The sequence below is a fragment of the Pseudochaenichthys georgianus genome, chromosome 12 (assembly GCF_902827115.2).
Source record: "Pseudochaenichthys georgianus chromosome 12, fPseGeo1.2, whole genome shotgun sequence".
Lineage (NCBI taxonomy): Eukaryota > Metazoa > Chordata > Actinopteri > Perciformes > Channichthyidae > Pseudochaenichthys > Pseudochaenichthys georgianus.
In genome coordinates this window covers 20,874,660-20,892,944 of record NC_047514.1, presented here as the reverse complement: position 1 = coordinate 20,892,944, position 18,285 = coordinate 20,874,660, and the positions used below count along the sequence as shown (strand labels likewise).

Below are 18,285 nucleotides of genomic sequence, written 5' to 3'. Positions count from 1 at the left end.
CGGTTTTGTATGACCAGACCCTCTTCACCTACCGGGATACAAACCGGAGGAACCAGGCATGGAGGGAGGTGGCAGAGACAGTGGGTGAAACTGGTAGGTTTTCGCCTGTTTGGGGAGTTTATATATATATTGCTCCCATAAAATCCCCGGGGTTTTTTGCTTTGTATGTCGGGGGCGGGAGATTCATGTGATTGGTTGTTGCTCGTGTTGCTTGAATAAAATCCCCAAGCTCCAGACACGCCCAGCTCCAAGCTTTTTTTGAAGCTGTAGTGTGGACGCTCCAGAGGGTCTGGTCATACAAAACCGGGTGATTTGCTACGGCGATAGTTAGTTTCTCCTCCAACTTTTTTTGAAATATAGAAATGAACGGCGGGATATCTCTCCCAGCTTAGACGCGGTTTGATTGGCTACGGCTTGAGCTGTCAGATTTTCAGAAACGGGATTTGATTGGCTGGCGCTGGCTACTCTGGCGTCTCCGGCGTCAGAAGTTGAACATTGTTCAACTTCTGACGCCGGAGACGGCGGAGACGGACCGCTCTGCTACCCACAATTCAGTTCGGCGAAAAAGCGAGGCAACGTGACGTCACCCCATTCAAAGTGAATGGGCAGATTGGAGTTGTCGACGCTGTAGTGTGGACGGGCCGTACACAGAGAAGAACTCCCCAAAACGCCTCGTTGGTGAAACGTCATCATCCATTTGATTCTTCCGGGTACATCAGGACGTCATGTTGTAACCGGAACGAAATGGACCAATCCGTGGAGCTGTTACGTTAAGCCCCCGCTGATTGGTCCAAATTGACCAATCCACGGACTTCCTCACACACACACGCAGCTCAGCTGATGTCTCCTCCGGGCTGCTGCTGATAACAGACAGTTGGGATCGCGGCGAAATTCTCTCTGCAGACCCATTCTCACAGCGTTTATCAACCTTTTTCTTCTCAATATCAAGCCACACTTATTGTTTTTACTTCGGCTGAGACTTTGTGTGTGCTCAGGGTGAGTTTGGCTGTGTTTCGCTGTGTATCGCTAAACAAGGGAATCACACCTCCACGGAGCTCAGCGCGATTCACAACGTGAAACAATCGGACGTTGTGAATCACCCCGAGCACACACAAAGTCTCAGCCGAAGTAAAAACAATAAGTGTGGCTTGATATTGAGAAGAACAAGGTTGATAAACGCTGTGAGAATGGGTCTGCAGAGAGAATTTCGCCGCGATCGCAACTGTCTGTTATCAGCAGCAGCCTGGAGGAGACATCAGCTGAGCTGCGTGTGTGTGTGAGGAAGTCTGTGGATTGGTCAATCGGAGCACACTGGGCTCACAGGGAGGGGGGCAAGAGCTCCAACGAGCCGTTTAGTGGAGAGAGTGAATACACGTAGTTTACAGAGATGCTGTATGCGAAACAATGTGAGTTTGGAAAATTGCACAGTATTTTTCTATTGTAATAGAAAAACAATGGTATTATGATCAGTAGAAAGGACCATGACATGTGACCTTTAAAACCAAACCAAAGTCAAAGTGTTGGGGTTTTCAACATAAGACATATGTTTAAAGACAGATATTTCTTTTTGTTGACGATATGTAAAACAAAGAATGCCACCCGGCTCTAAAGAAGATAATAAGTTAGGAGGTAAAGTCTCACACAGGCATCTTGTTTGTGGAGTTTAATACTGACTGGCTGCTTTTATAAAGCCTACGTTCACTGAAGTGCTTAAAGGTCATGAGGTATCTGCAGAGCTCATTCAGAGAAGGTCAAAATACTATAACCTGCTTGTTGCTGGTAATCGGAAACTGGTGTTGTTATACAATAGTTTGAATTAAATGCAGATGACGGATTTGGCACTTTTAAGCCAATAATGGGGAGTAGGCTTTTCTGTTCTTTTCATTATAACGTTGAGTAAGAAGCGTTTATTTACTTTTGGTAGCCCAAGAAGAAAAATAAATGTGTCTCATGATTGAACAAAAAATATTTATATACTAGATACAGACAGTATTTTCATATACGTTTTGACATTTCAAATACAAATTAAAATGTGTGTCTGTTTTAATTCCTAGAGTCTAAATGTTGTCTCATTGTTTGGACTCAACATGAGTAGTCTAATTGACATCACAACAAACCCTTTATGTATTTCTCTCTTTTCTTGGCAAAAATGTGCTTCCATACTTACTGCATGTAGCATGATATATATTCTGAATAATATTGCTTTTTTTAAATTAAAAGCACTTGTTACGGTTATTTAAAAATATTTTTTCTGTACACATCTTCATATTGTGATTCTATGCCCCATTTGACACGCAAAGCCCGCTCTCTGTAGTTTGTGGAGCTGCACGGTTTGAATCTGCTGAAAGTGCTGGTGATGGACCGATGAGCTGCTCTCGTGAACAAGGAAGAGGGAATTCAAATACATCAATCAGAAACAAAAGGGTTGCTGATGTCAGTGATGTGCTTTTCCTTTTTTCTATGGGGATTCTAATAAACACTAAAACCCTCATGTTTCATAAATAATATGCATACAAAATCATATACGGGCCATTGTAGGTGAAAAATGAAAAAGAAAATATACTGCATGGGGCTGCAGGAAGGGGTAATATCCAAGATTAAAGTAATACATTACCAGAAGATATATTCTATCTTGCAAATGTATGACTTCATAATCTTATAATTGTTTTCTGATAACATGGTAAGTTCATATTCTCATACATTTACCATTGCAATTTCAGAGTATATCTGAGTTTTCTTATACAAATATACAACTTTAATGTCAGAAATTCGGAGTTACCCCCCTCCCCCGGCCATGTTATTTGTTTTCACCTGCAATCGTTTTTATGAGCCGTTGTAGAAACACTCCAACATTTGAATTCATGATTTCTAGACAGAAATAAGCAGCACAGCTTCATCTGTGTCATCATGTTCCCCCACTGTTTACCAACACATCTGTTTACCAACACATCTTCAACCAACGTTCCACTTTCCGTCCTACAACTTGAGTTTACCTTCTACGGATCACTTAAATCTCGCCTGCCTCTGTAAAACAACAACACCATTTCTAGAATGTTTAAAGTCTGTATGTGCCATCCCTCATTGAGACATACGGTAATATGGATATATATAGTATTCTCAGGGGTTTAAATAAATGTATATCCGAGCTGTAGCATAATTCAAGTTGAGTCTTCTTTGTGTCTCACCTCTCAGGGTATTGTCACAGTGCGGGTCACTGATCGTGGTTTTGGTGCAATCGACGCTTCAAAGCCTCGGGGGATGGAGTGTAAAGAGTGTAAAGAGTTTTGGGGTTTGTCCAGTCCCGTCTTTACAGCTGCGGTAACGCCTCCTGGGCTTGTTCTGTGTACACGTCCTCCTTCCCCGTCCACGAGCTGAAGCTGCCGCCAAACTCCCCGCTGCGCTGCAGCTGGCGCTGCTTGTCCCGGGAGAAGAAGCTAAACCTGTAGAGGAGAGAGACTTCAGTGGGAGGATGTGACAGTTTGGTTTCGAGTCAATGTGTGCAGTGAACATCAGTCATTTGTAAAGCAGTGTTAGCAGTTATGGCATTTCAAACTATTATTTCTGGGGAAATTAATTGTGATTAATTGGCATCATTGCTGAAAACAAATGAGATTTAGCTGCTCCTGATATTTAAAACCACATTTCCTATAAATCCCAGAGCCTCCTGCAGCAATGTTCTTCTCTCTCTCTCTCTCTCTCTCTCTCTCTCTCGCAATAAGAGCTGCTTCAGTGTGACAGAAAGCGAAACGCCAGCAGCTCCGTTTCAGCATCCAGCATCTTCTCCGGTGGAGTAAAAGTCCTCTCATCTCAGCCTCCTCGACTACTCACTGGAGTAAAAGCTCTCTCGCTCTCTCTCTCTCTCTCTCTCTCTCTCTCTCTCTCTCTCTCTCTCTCTCTCTCGCTCTCTCTCTCTCTCTCTCTCTCTCTCTCTCTCTCTCTCTCTCTCTCTCTCTCTCTCTCTCTCTCTCTCTCTCTCTCTCTAAATTGGCACCCAGAGAATTCACCAAAGACAGATCCTTAACCTCGACACCTGTTACAATACACCGCAACAAAATCAAGTACTTACAGAAAATAGGCAAAGAAGCAAAAGCTAATGCCAAATCGAACTTCCAGGAACTTCCATTTCCATTTGATTCATCATCAAAACAGACATATTTGTATCCAAGGGATTCCTTTACTTTACACTGATAAGTTGCCTTCCAATACAATATAATAAATACAAATACAAAAATAAATGAACTAATAAAGATGGAAGTATGACAAAATACACATTTTGCTTGTTACTTGTACTCAACATTTCTTAAAGTTTCTTTAAAGGGTATATTAAACACAAAAGAAACATAGTGAAAATATAGATCGTTCCTTTCCCATGTATTTGTTTACATATAATATTGATGTATTAAATGTAATGCTAAATGCTACCCAGGTTATGTTTAATACCTTTTTCATTAATGCACAACACAAACATTTGAAAGATTAAAGATTATTTAAGAATACTTTTAGAGTTAACTGTCTGTTACAAGTGGTTTAATCACTAACTATTGCAAAAAGAGCTAAAAGCACTTTAGTTTGTAAATTAAAGACAGTAGTAGTATTATAAGTGTAGAGGTGCAGACTTGTTACTGCGGTCAGTGGGGGGGGGGGGGGTGACGACGACAGGCTACATGTACATTCTGACTGGCTGATTTCTCTGATCCCAATGACAATGATAAAGAGACAGCCCCACAATCAGCCAATCAGAATACTACAAAGTGGGAAAAGGAGCCGGCACATGCAAAGGGAGAGAGCCTAGTTATTCTGAAGCCAATCAAATATAGAGGCATACAAGCGACATGAGACGTCTGATTGGCTGTAAAGTGGGGTCATCAGGAATCAAACCAGCTGCCACCATTGGCATAATGGCTGTGAAGATCCTGTTACACAGAAGACACACAGTCACAAACAGGAAGAGATATATATATAGAGAGGGGGGGGGAGACGGACAGGGGGAGACAGGGACCACATCAACCTTTGACCCTCATGTAAAGTGTATAAAACCAAAAGAGGTCATGCTTTAGTTCCTTTTGGTGTAAATAGAAATAGAGTGAATCCTTTTTTTGCAACACAGTGGTTTTGTGTGGGTAGCATGCTAATCTTTAACCAAGCACACGCAGGGTCAGCTGGAAGGAAGAGAGCACACTTTTTGCACATGCTGATAAATGAAAGTAAGATGATTTACACAAAATAAAATGCTCGCTGCACACAATACAGTTGGAAGCATAATCTTCTGAAAACCACTCCCTTACTATCACATGACTGACCATGTGATTATCTGCTCTCACATAATGGAAGTAGTCTTTAAACCTAGAAATGAGTCAATGTTTTTTTAAATAATAGTCAGATTATTCTCTACAATGTTTTATCGTGATGCCTAGTCACATCATATGTCCTGTTAGTTATCAGAGCACAGACAAGATTCAGCCTGTTTTGTTGAAAAGTCAGATTTTTTACAGAGACCTCAGATCTATGGCATGAACCAGAGCAGCATGCTGAAGCAGAACGCAACACATTAAGATACATGCTGTGCTATCTGCTATTGTTTACACAGGCCAAACAAACGGGGTGCATGTACAGTACGAGCTGTTCCCACTTAAAGTTGCTGAAAGATATTCTTTTAGCTGAAACACAAATATGTCTGTGGTTAGAGTCTCCATTTGGTAATGTACCAGATGGAAATAGTCCCAGATTGTACAGCTGCTCAGAAAATCAGGGGTTATTTATCTGGAGTTGAATAATAAATAAAATAAATTGTATTCAAGGGTGCCCTCAAGGGACACCGTACAATTTATTTAACTTGCATATTTCTTCAGAGGTCCTCTGAAATAGTTTGAGCATGCAGGGATCCTTTGAAATAAGCCTTAACTCAGCACATGCAGAGCCATTTGAGTTTTCTAATCTCAAAGTTAAGGAAGGTAGTCGGTGCGAGCCTGTGAATCTGAGGGAGTGTGATATAGGAGTGAAACATACAGGCGTTTGATTCCTGACTCTGGCTGGGCTGAAGACCGGGAGCGACTCCTCAGTTCAGGAGAAGGAGACGGAGAAGGAGTAACCATGTCATCTTCTGTCTCCTCACTGCAGAGAGAGATTAATGATCAATGACAGTAATGATGTGATAATCTCCTCAGATGGACATGTTGGTGCATGTGAACACCTCTTGTAGTAGGCCAGCTCCTCCTGCAGCAGGAACACTTTGGCCTTGAGCTCGTTCCTCTCGTGGAGGACGTCCCTCAGCTCCTGCAGGGTGAACCGAGGCCGGTTGGGGTCCTTAGGGTCCAAACCCCCCGTCTCATCCTCACATAGCGCCTCCTATGGACAGGTAAATGCATCACAGGGAGGAAACAAACCCAAAAAAGGAAGAAAGGAAGGAAGGAAGGAACAAAGGCGGGTAGGAAGTGAGGATACCTTTGTAAAATATTGGAACACAGCAGGCATGTCCTCATCGCACATCGCCTCCTGGTGGCAAACATTGAACTCTAAGTCAGAAATCAGGCCTTGTTCCAATACATTTGTTCGCCCTTCCCTCCTCCCTTTAAGCTAAAGCTTGTTTTGTTTTTTTGTAGCATTCAGCATGACAGTTAAAAACACCTACAAGACCTCAACAATACATGCAGCTGACAGAAGTCACTCATGCATTGAGCAAACAACACAAACCATAATTCAAACGTAAAATTATGCATTTTTAATTAATGACTCATAAATAGTCCTTTTTCCTTGTCTGGCTAAAGTTAACAAAGTAAACACGCTACACATCTTGTAATAGTCCTTAACACTGTTGTGTTATTTAAGTCAGTGCTTTTCAATGTGCGGCAGCTCAGAAGCTAATTTGCTATGAAAAAGTCTAAATATCACACTTGGATAAAATTGAATAAATATGTGAAAAATTGCAAACAATTCTGGAAAAACAAGTATCTTGTTTTGAAATGGTTTATGGTAAACTCACTGTTTCTCTTGATGAACTAATTCCTAATATTTACATAACAGTGATCAATGGAAAGGTGCATTGATTCAAAATGTATTTGCAAAGTTTTTGGAAAAGAAAATCAAGAAATTGTGCCAAATTTTGTTGAGAAGTTTGTTGAATTTGAAGGAATTCTTGACTCTTGACTATAATGTTAGGACTTATTCCAATACAGTTTAAAAAGAAGCAATTTGATGGACTGTTTGGGAATCAGTCATTCAACTACATAGAACTATCAAATTGATATAAAAAAAGGGAAGCAGAAGGAGAACACGAGACATGTGACTTACAGAGCTGTAAAACAATGCAATTTTGTCTCTGTTGGACATTTCTATTCAGAGTTTCAGGATCATGGTGCACTAAAGGACAACTTCCAGTGCTGTTAGAGGCCAAACTGTCGGGGTGAGCTATATTTAAAAAAGGTCGTCCACAAAGTCTCACCCAGTCGAGGAGCGACAAATCCTACTGACACACACTCTGTTGTTAGTTCTTTAACACCAAGCTGTTTCTCATGGGGCATACACATGTTAGTCTACTAGCTTCCTTTCTACTGATACAGTAGTGTTACTCTGGGAGGGGGGGGGGGGGTGCAGTTTGGAGTTAGAGTCGGACACTCACACCACTCTGGGTTGCTAACTAGCACTTCAGTATTACCCAAAGCAATACTGCCTCGTCCTCCACATCCCCTTCCTCGTGTCTCTCTGGGCTGAGGGAGCCATACAGGGGAGAGTCAAAGCCCCCCAACATCAGCTCAGAGGGGGCAGCTCTGTCTGACCAGCCCTCTGCCCCCCCCACCACTGTGGCAGCTCCACCACGCTGGTAGAGTAAAAGACACTTAATATCTTTGTACAGCATCCTACCTGTTGATTATCTCTCTTTTTGCTGTTTTGGGTAATAGCTTAACGGCTTCAGTTGGAAATTTAGTTATTATATTTGACGAAAGGTTTTCATGTGAAAGTGATCAGACTATATATACTTTTTTTTCATTTTCTTTTGGCAGTTTAACCTTTTGAGATAGGAGACAATACAGAAAGGTTAGGAGAGAAAGAGGGTAACAATAGACACAAATGTAACCCTTAATGCACAGTTCTTATATTGACAGGACTCCATTAACGTCTACGTTATCACAATAATATCAGGTCATATTTGATTATAGATACTTTGCTGTGGTTTGTTAAACTACCTAAAACTTAAATATAAAATTCAGACTCAGACCTCACTCTCAATGTTTTTTCAATGTGTTACCTCTGCAGGTGACGGGGGTTGAGGAGGTGTTCCCTCTGGATTCTGAGCCCTTAATCGTGTAACTTCCTGTCGAAGGGCTCCAACTTCCTGTCCCCGCGCCTGAGCCCCGGCCTCCAGCTCCACCTTCTGCTCTATCAGAGCCTTCCCCTGAGCCTCCACCACGGAGATTTTATGGCGCAGGTCGTGGTTGATTTTTATGAGGCGAGACTGCTGCTGCTGGAGCTGCAGAAACACGGATAAACAAGGGAGGATGGGTACATTTTAACAGAAAAACTGGAGGTAAAATATAAAAGGTACAAATATATTTTAAAGCTGCATTAGGGCAGATTTATTTTATAAACACCTGTATCATATGTGTATAAGTGATGTGCCCCAACATTTGGTTTCTAAGAAGTCAGCGAAGGATAAAGACTTTTCAACAAAAAGTCTCAAAGAGGCAGTGGCGGTTCTACAGGGTGGCACGGGGTGGCAGCCACCTCAGAAAAATGCCTTGCCACCCCAGTTGGCAGCTTGGTTTTGAAAGAAAAGTTGTGGCTCATCGGACATTTATGAGAGAAAATCTCTAATGTCCGAGTGCAAGTGAATGCAGCACAAGAGCGCCTTGTAACCCCTCCCCCGGCCCTGGCGCGAGCCTGGAAATATGATTGGCAGCGATTTTATTTGAACGGGGGGACAGCACAAAACGAGAAGCATTTCGGATCCAAGTAGACGGAAGGAATGTGATTTTTGCGGTCTACAATGACAGAGAAGAGCCTGTCAAGTTTGGCTGCAAGGCGAGGCAAGGCGAGGCAAGGCGAGGCAAGGCGAGGCAAGGCGAGGCGAGTTTATTTATATAGCACTTTTCTGTACGCGACAATTCAAAGTGCTTTACAAAACAAATTAAAAGACTTTTTAGGAATACATACAGTAAAAACACATATATAATGGCATTTTATAACAGGCATTACAAAGCAAAGATAATAAAATAATAAAAATAAACACCACAGGTATACAACACATGTTTAAAAGGCATACTGTAGTGCGAATATGAGCAGCTCAATTAAAAGCTGCGGCAAAGAGATGTGTTTTTAGTCTCGATTTAAAAATAGTAAGCATTTCTGCGGACGTGCATGATTTGGGTAGTTTATTCCAGAGTGTCGGGGCATAACAGCTAAATGCTGCCTCTCCATGTTTTGTTGTTACTCTCGGAACCGATAACAGACCCGTCCCAGAAGACCTGAGGCACCTTGATGGCTCGTAATTATGCAGGAGTTCAACAATATACTTTGGTCCTAAACCATGTAATGATTTAAAAACTAGCAATAGTACTTTAAAATCAATTCTTTGGCCGACTGGAAGCCAATGTAGAGATTTCAGAACCGGACTGTTGTGATCCACTCTTTTAATGTTAGTGAGGACACGTGCAGCAGCGTTCTGAATCAGCTGCAGTTTTCTGATGGATTTTGTTGTCAGCCCTGTGAATACACTATTGCAGTAGTCGAGTCTTCTAAAGATAAAAGCATGGACAAGCTTTTCTAAGTCCTGTTGTGACATTAGTTTTTTAATCCTCGATATGTTCTTCAGGCTGTACTCAGCATTGAATCAAAACGCACCATAGCTTTAAATCTTAATACGTTTGTGAGGCGTTTTGCTGAACAAGATGGAATCGCCACATTCAGCTGTTATAGGCATGCCAACTTGATGCTCTGCTCACGGATGAGTCGATGAGAATAATAAACTATTAAGATGATGACCTTACGTGTGTACATTTTTTTTTTTCTTTGAGGGGGTCTGCCCCCAAAAAACAGTTTTAAGTCCTGAGAAAGTCAAATAAAACGGTGTGTAAAACTTCACTGCCCAGCCAAAACAAAGTAACCACTTTGATTTAACTAGGCCAGTAGGTAAGGACCTTCCACTGGATAATAACTGCAGCGATGTATATGTTTTAGCTGAATACACGTGTTTTTAACCCTAACTGATGCAGTTATTCACTTCTTTAATGTTTGTTCTTTCTGATGTAAAGTCAAGGTTGTAACTGTTTGCAATGAAGTTGTGGGGCGCTGAACTGTTCTTTTGATTATTTTGATATATGATAGTAATTACTTGTCTTTCAAATTTGAAGGAGGGTGAGCAAGCATCTTGTGGAACATTCATCATTAACTCCTCCAAAAAATATAGTTTTTATAATAATAACACTGAATATGTGAATCATAACAGTGATTGACAGCTAATATCATATTAATTTAGACACACATCGACGAGACAGTTAATTAATATACTTATTGCAGCAGTCTGCATATATTTGGTACCCCTGCTCGTCTAAGAGTGAGACAAACTCATTCAGTTATTGTTCAGTTAAAATTCATTAAATTAATTCTGCCACCTTATATATTTATATTTAAGGCTTGATGTGCCACAATAATGTCACCTATGTTATTGAGTTAAAATAAATATTGTGGCTTTCCAAGTTAACATTGATTGATATGACTGCGATTAAATCAGCATATACTTCTGCCAGGGGATGCCACCCCTGAAATTCTCCTGCCACCCTCTTGCCACTCATGAATATTTGTCTAGATCCGCCCCTGCAAAGAGGAAATCACATATCATTTATTCTGATTCAAACATAAACATGACATGTTTGTATTCCAGTTGGAGAAGCTGGGACTAGCAAAATTGTATAGCGCGTATATTTGTTTTGTATTTTTGTCCACTAAATGTTTGACTCATTCAATTAGAAGTGCAGATCTCCGCCAGGTGTGTCGACACATGATCAAACAGATCATCTGCCCAAAGGCTTACAGCTGGCAGAGCTTACTAATCCCTGAAGCTCCTACAGGAAGAAATACTGCAGCTATGCAGGATAATCAAATAACCAATGTGATACCATCAAAAATACCACTACTAAACCATCAAAATAATGAAAGTTTTTGGAGCTTTATCAAAACATAATAGAGCCAATGTATGTCCCCTCACTGCTTCTATGTCCTCGTTCTTCAGTGTGAGCTCTCGGTCCTTGGCTCGGATCTCGTCTCTCTGCTTGTCCACCACTTCCTTGAGTTTCTTCATCACCTGCCTCTCCTTCTCCGTCATACCTGTGACCACAGAGAGCAGGCGGTGAGGAGGGAGTGAACACACAGGCAAAAACAAGCAGGCAGATTTAGATCATAAATATGTATTTATTTAATTTTAATTGGAAGATAAAAGTTATTGAGTTGTACATAGGGAACCGTGATTCATGTGCAGACAAGCATGACTGCATGAGAGTATGTGAGTATGTGTGTGTCAAGCAGGTGTGTACACTGAGGCTGGTCTGTGGTCAGGGTGACTGTGTCCTCTGTATGAAATCACGAAAGAGCCTCTGATGCAAAGACAAGACTGGCTTGCAGTCAGACACAAGAGAAGGACTTCTTTGTGTGTGTGTGTGTGTGTGTGTGTGTGTGTGTGTGTGTGTGTGTGTGTGTGTGTGTGTGTGTGTGTGTGTGTGTGTGTGTGTGTGTGTGTGTGGTGTGTGTGTGTGTGTGTGTGTGTGTGTGTGTGTGTGTGTGTGTGTGTGTGTGTGTGTGTGTGTGTGTGTGTGTGTGTGTGTGTGTGTGTGTGTGTGTGTGTGTGTGTGTGTGTGTGTGTGTGAGTGAGATAGAGAGAGGAGGGCAGTGAAAAATGTTAGTGAAGGATTTCTGAAGAGCACAAACAACAGGTAGCAAATATAATGTAAGTCTTGCTAGCTTCATTGTATTAAGTAATATTCCAACACTTTGGGAGATGATTTGCTTTCTTGTCTGGATTAAGACAAAATGAATATTCATGTTAAAATAAATATAAACAAATAAGATACAACTTGTTAATTAAAAGGCTTTAGATTTCCTTAACTTCAGACAGAATCAGGCTAACTGTTCCCAACTGCTTCAAGTCATTATGCTAAGGCTAAGCTAAGCTAACCCTCTAATTACTCTAGGTTCATATTTCCTGTACACATAATTAAAAGATCTGAGTAATTCTTCCACTACTGGCTGCATTATTGATTAATCTGCTGACTATATCGTTAAATCACTTGGACTTTAAAATCTCCTTTTTTTTTAGAAAAGTCAATCAGCATTTCCCAGAAAGGGAAATATGTAGGTGTCTTGTTCGATTCAAACAACAGTCCAAAGACCAAAATGCTTCCTGTGTTTCAGTCTGAGTCGACAGTCTGGTCTGTCCTCCTCACCCTCATGCCTCTGCAGGTCCTCCTCACTCATGGGGTCTTTGTTGGACATGTTGGTGAGGAGGGACTTGTTCTCCTCCTGCAGCTGAGCGATCTGAGAGAGCAGGTCCTGAGCTTCTCCTCTCCACACGTCCTCCACCAGCTCCAGCTCCTGCACTCAGAAACACATACACATATTAAGTGTTATGTAAAACATTATTGAATATGTGTTATTTAGACACAGACTCTGTATGATGCGGTCAGTGTCTTTGTCCTTCAATTTGGTCAAGATTCGATTATTTCAACAAATATTTGATGGATCGCTGTTTGCTCAGACATCCACAGAGGTGCAATGTGACTAAGTACAATTACACAAGTGCTGTACTTGAATACAAACGGGAGCTACTTGTACTGAAATTTAGTATTTTATGCAATTTTTCATAACTCTTCTCCACAACAGAGGGACATATTTAGAGATGTCCCGATCCGATCACGTGATCGGGGATCGGAGCCGATCACGTGATTTTCAAAAGATCGGAATCGGGAGAAAAAAATCGGGGATCGGGATTTTTTGTTTTTTCTTTATATACATTTTTTTTTTTTATTTAATGTTACAAAACAAAAATGACCATGTTCACGTCTTAAAGTCATCCTGAGGACTTAGTTTTGGTTTAAAATTACACAACATCATGTATGTGTTGCTTTCTTTGGGCTTGTTTTCATAGACCTGATTGCTTATTTCTCTGAAATCTGGCAACAGAGTGGGCGCAGTGTCTATAGTAGCAGTAAGCTAACGAGAGGCTACGTTCAGCTGGTGACTCGGGAGTTGGGACAGAGAAAATGTCAGGAGTTTGGAAGTATTATAAAATTGAAAGCGAAGGCAGTGTAACAGCCAGATGCAATGTTTGCAAGGCGGAGGTTCCTCGTGGTGGAAAGAACAGAGCTACGTTCAACACGACCAATCTAATACGCCACCTGAGAAACAAACACCAACAACAACACGACGAGTACACAGCGGCCACTCAGGTAACAGCACTGAAACAACCGACACTTTCAGAGACTTTCAAAAGGAAAGAGAAACTGCCCCAGAACAGTGAAAAGGCCAAACAAATAACAGCCAAGATAGCTGAATTCATCGCGTTGGATGACCAGCCGTTATCTGTTACCTTTTTTTTCTCTTAATGCATTGCATAAAGATCGGATCGGGAAAAATCGGTATCGGCAGATTGTCAAAATCAAATGATCGGAATCGGATCGGGAGCAAAAAAAGGTGATCGGGACATCCCTAGAAATATTATATTTGTACTCCACTGGTTTTATCTGACTATCAATGTGTGTGGTAAACTGAAGGATAAAGTGTTTCAAGTTTCAAGGCTTTATTGTCATGTGCACATTAGCTACAGGGTAGATATGGCAATGAACAACTTAAGTCCCAGGCTCCTCCAACAGTGCAACATGAATATACATAGTGTTTCTTTATGTGTTATAACCCTCTAGGATCAGCTGAAAATGAGTAAAAATGCAACATACACATTAAAGAAGCACTAATATATGTATAGTTTAGGTACATTTGGCTGATGAACGTACACAGTTTTGAATGCAGATGTCTACTTGGAAGTATTTGTGAAGTATTTTCACAGAGCAGTATCACTACTTATATAAAATACCTAATACTTCTACTTGGACAGTTTCCATCAAATTGTTTAGTGACCTTTTTGCTCTGTATTAAATCAACAGCCGTCACTATGTTTCTCTGCTCGTTAAATCAAGTTGTTTCTTTAATTGTGCACCCATCTGTATAATAAGAAGTTGATTGTGCTCTTGAATGTGATTCTGTTTCACACATGATGATATTACATGCCAGGCAGCATGACTGAGGAGCCATGTAGAGATCTGATAATATGCAATGTTAACAAGTAGGGATGTCCCGATCACCTTTTTTTGCTCCCGATCCGATTCCGAACATTTGATTTTGACAATCTGCCGATACCGATTTTTCCCGATCCGATCTTTATGCAATGCATTAAGAGAAAAAAAAGGTAACAGATAACGGCTGGTCATCCAACGCGATGAATTCAGCTATCTTGGCTGTTATTTGTTTGGCCTTTTCACTGTTCTGGGGCAGTTTGTCTTTCCTTTTGAAAGTCTCTGAAAGTGTCGGTTGTTTCAGTGCCGTTATCTGAGTGGCCGCTGTGTACTCGTCGTGTTGTTGTTGGTGTTTGTTTCTCAGGTGGCGTATTAGATTGGTCGTGTTGAACGTAGCTCTGTTCTTTCCAGCACGCGGAACTTCCGCCTTGCAAACATTGCATCTGGCTGTTACACTGCCTTCGCTTTCAATTTTATAATACTTCCAAACTGCTGACATTTTCTCTGTCCGGACTCCCGAGTCACCAGCTGAACGTAGCCTCTCCTTAGCTTACTGCTACCATTAGACACTGCGCCCACTCTGTTGCCAGATTTGAGAGAAATAAGCAACCAGGTCTATGAAAACAAGCCCAAAGAAAGCAACACATACATGATGTTGTGTAATTTTAAACCAAAACTAAGGCCTCAGGATGACTTTAAGACGTGAACATGGTCATTTTTGTTTTGTAACATTAAATAAAAAATGTATATAAAAAATTCCCGATTTTTTTCTCCCGATTCTGATCTTTTGAAAATCACGTGATCGGCTCCGATCCCCGATCGGCTCCGATCCCCGATCACGTGATCGGCTCCGATCCCCGATCACGTGATCGGATCCGATCCCCGATCACGTGATCGGATCATCTCTATTAACAATGAATCAGTTGAAAGAAGGAAAAGATTCAATCCACAACTTGTTTTCATCTGATGCAAAAACAACTGCTAAACTTCAAAAAGTAATTTCACAATGATATGGATACTCCGTATAATTATAATGAAATATGGTATTGGCTAGACTTTTGCGTGTTGTAGTTTGATGCTAAAAATTTTAGTTTTCTCAAACATGAAGATTTTATGTTGTTTTTGTCAGACATGATAATAAATTAAATATCTGTTGGTTTGGGACTGTTGCTTAGACAATTCATTTCCCTAATGCTCGTGTTTGCTCTTATTTTAATCAATATTGTTTATGGGACACAGATTTTTTGCTAGTTTGTTGCCTGTGTTTGAGCATGTGACATATAAAATCTTTGAATAATTAATCAATAAGTCCACAAGTTCAGATAACTCAAAATGATACTCCTGGTTGCCTTCCTTTCCCCATCCCAGAATACTTTGTTTGCAGAGTTATGCAGCGTGTATTTCTGCTGTGTTGTGTTTTCCAAGGAAAGATCATGTAAACTGACTGTTACCTCCAGAAACATCGGCTTTATCACACTCATGAGACACGGTTAATCAGTGAACCGCTGACTGTTCAACATCGCTCACTCACTGTCACGAGAAACAAGCATATCAACTTCTTTATGGCACTTTAAAATAGCAACACTATTTCAACAGTGTCTGTGATACTAAACACTGAGTTTAATCAGAGTTTATGCATCTTTTTGAGAGTAAACTTCAGTTGAAGTATTCCTTTTGACCTACAGCAGTCAATGTATTTTTTCCCATTTTGGCTTTTGACCTCTTAAAAGTAATGTCTAGCGAGTAGTGTACTACAATATTTTCTTGGATGACTAGTTGGAAACAAATCACATATTTGACTAATATAACTGGGGTGTGAAGAGTTTCCTGTTGAGTCAGGGAGATATTTCCCATCAGCTGACATCATCTGTAGCTAAACAAACAGGAAGTAACCGACTGGGTGAGTTTAATCAAGTAACTTTGTACGTGTCCTGCCAAACATATCATGGTTTCAGCATCTAAATGTGACTTGCTGCTCTTTTGGTATAATACACTGAATATGTCTTTGAGCTCCAGGTATTTATGATGAGCACTTCTCACTATCTTCCTACATGTTATAAACCATTAATGTATAGCCTAATCAATGAAACAACCAGCAGATTAATCTAGGGAATAGTTAAAGATGAGCTAACTAAAGCAGTAAAATGCTCCTCAAACGCATGAGTAACAATCATCTATTATTTCCCACTTTGTTTTGCACATTCCTAGAATTATCTTTGCACAATTCTGCACAATGCTACCTCTTAGACTGCACAGTTTTTTCATAGTTATTTGTTAAATCTATATAGTATTTCCCTTTTTCATAATTGTATATTTATTGTAAACAGTTTCTTTCTTTCATAGTTGTTTATGACAATAATATTTTCCTAATATTTTTTCAGAAGTTCTATGATTTTTACATTTTAATTGTCTTACTGTGTGTTATGTATGCTCCATTATACACCAAAGCAAATTCATTGTATGTGAAATACTACTTGGCTTTTATTAACATTTAAAATCAGGACTGTTACTTGTTATTGATATTCTAATTAGTATTGGTACTTTTACTCATAAAGATTTTCTTTACAGTATTATTTTTTTTAAATGGAATTGGGCACTTTGTGGCTCTGTTATGGTTGGTTTCTTCTTTACTTGTAATGGAGTATTATATTTTATAATGGTATTGGAACTTTTACTTTTCCATTCAGCACTATAACTTGTAATGCACTACTGTTTTACAGTAGTAAATGTTAACTTGACTGTGACCCTGTTCAGTTGATTTATTTGTGTGCATGCATGAATGAGAGAACAACATGTCAGCAGCAGATTACATCTACATGTCCTGCTTGAATAAGTGTAACACTGATTGACAGGCTGTCAGACCTTTCGGTGCTTCTTCTCCTTCTCCTGCCGGTCCATCCTCTCCAGCTGCAGCTTGTCCAGCTCCAGCCGCAGCTCCTCGGTCTCCGGGCTGATGCAGTTGCGGCTCACCATCACCTCCAGGATCTCCAACACCCGCACCACTTTGGGCATGAGCCTGGACAGAGCCTCGCAGCCGTACTGGTCTATGATCCGCTCAAACTCCTGGCCCACCACCGCTGCGATGTCGTACACGTCCATGACCGTGAGGTCGGCGACATTTTTCTCTAGGGCCGACCCGGAGTCCTCCATGTCGGGACAGCTCGGCCCTCCCCGGTTTCCTATATTGTTTCCTCCGCCGCAGCAAACTTCCTACCCCTGGAAGAACAATTCTGCTAAGTTAGCGTAACTCTACCGCTTTACACTTAAAAACTACAAACAGATACACCGTAAAGCAGGTTTAAACACCGTAACTATCGTTTATCCATCTATAGCGGCTTAGTCGGGGCGTTAGTTTGATTTGTTTGATAAATATCGGCTGTGGCCCATCGCTGTCCTGCCCGTGTCCCTGCCGTTAGCTACTGTAAAGACTGCCATATTGAAATGGGATACTTCCGGCTACAAATTTCTAAATAAAATCTTGGACGCAACAATTTGTGTATCTTTGTACATGTCATGTACAATATATGGCAATGTTTTATTTTTCACTAGTGGTGTTAAGTAATTTAGTATATATATATATATATATATATATATATATGCTGTATTACTAACCAATTTTGAGGTAGGCCTACTTTATATGAGTAATTCGATACACGAACATTTTAGAAACGCATCCTTACCTGACTGTTATAGAAACCTTACAGATTAAGATTTTAGATTGGTTTAAAATACCACATGTGGTTGAAGTCGTGTCCTACCTCTACAGATTTCGGTTATTGATACAATATTCAAGATTTAAGGATATTCAATTTGTCACATATGTCAAACTCAGGCAGTGCAAAATTGTAAAGGTGAAATAAACAGAATAGCCTACATTAAAATCGGAAAATCTACAAAGTAGTACAAATATACAAAATCGTTAACATTAACAAGATAATTTACATTTTTAAAGTAAAAAGTGAAAGCAAAAAAGTATGTTCATTTCACATAGGTAATCTTAAACAATAATGAAATT

General features: G+C 40.4%; 1 protein-coding gene across 5 annotated transcripts; it reads right to left on the bottom strand.

Annotated features, from left to right (window-relative positions):
- Positions 1 to 1,272: 1,272 nt before the first annotated feature.
- Positions 1,273 to 17,680, bottom strand: rilpl1 (Rab interacting lysosomal protein-like 1). Of its 5 annotated transcripts, XM_034096257.2 has the most exons (10): positions 17,133 to 17,680; positions 12,429 to 12,576; positions 11,198 to 11,316; positions 8,243 to 8,464; positions 7,652 to 7,813; positions 6,442 to 6,492; positions 6,191 to 6,345; positions 6,007 to 6,111; positions 4,826 to 4,913; positions 3,349 to 3,440 (listed from the first exon to the last, which is right to left on the bottom strand). In XM_034096257.2, exons 1-10 carry the CDS (start codon positions 17,418 to 17,420, stop codon positions 3,435 to 3,437), a joined length of 1,344 nt encoding a protein of 447 aa, XP_033952148.1. In that variant the 5' UTR covers positions 17,421 to 17,680; the 3' UTR covers positions 3,349 to 3,434. The 5 variants fall into 5 exon arrangements, with proteins under 5 accessions (XP_033952146.1, XP_033952149.1, XP_033952150.1 ...); XM_034096255.2 differs by lacking the exon at positions 4,826 to 4,913 and having other exon boundaries at positions 1,273 to 3,440; XM_034096258.2 differs by lacking the exons at positions 4,826 to 4,913; positions 6,442 to 6,492 and having other exon boundaries at positions 1,273 to 3,440.
- Between the last annotated feature and the right edge of the window lie 605 nt (positions 17,681 to 18,285).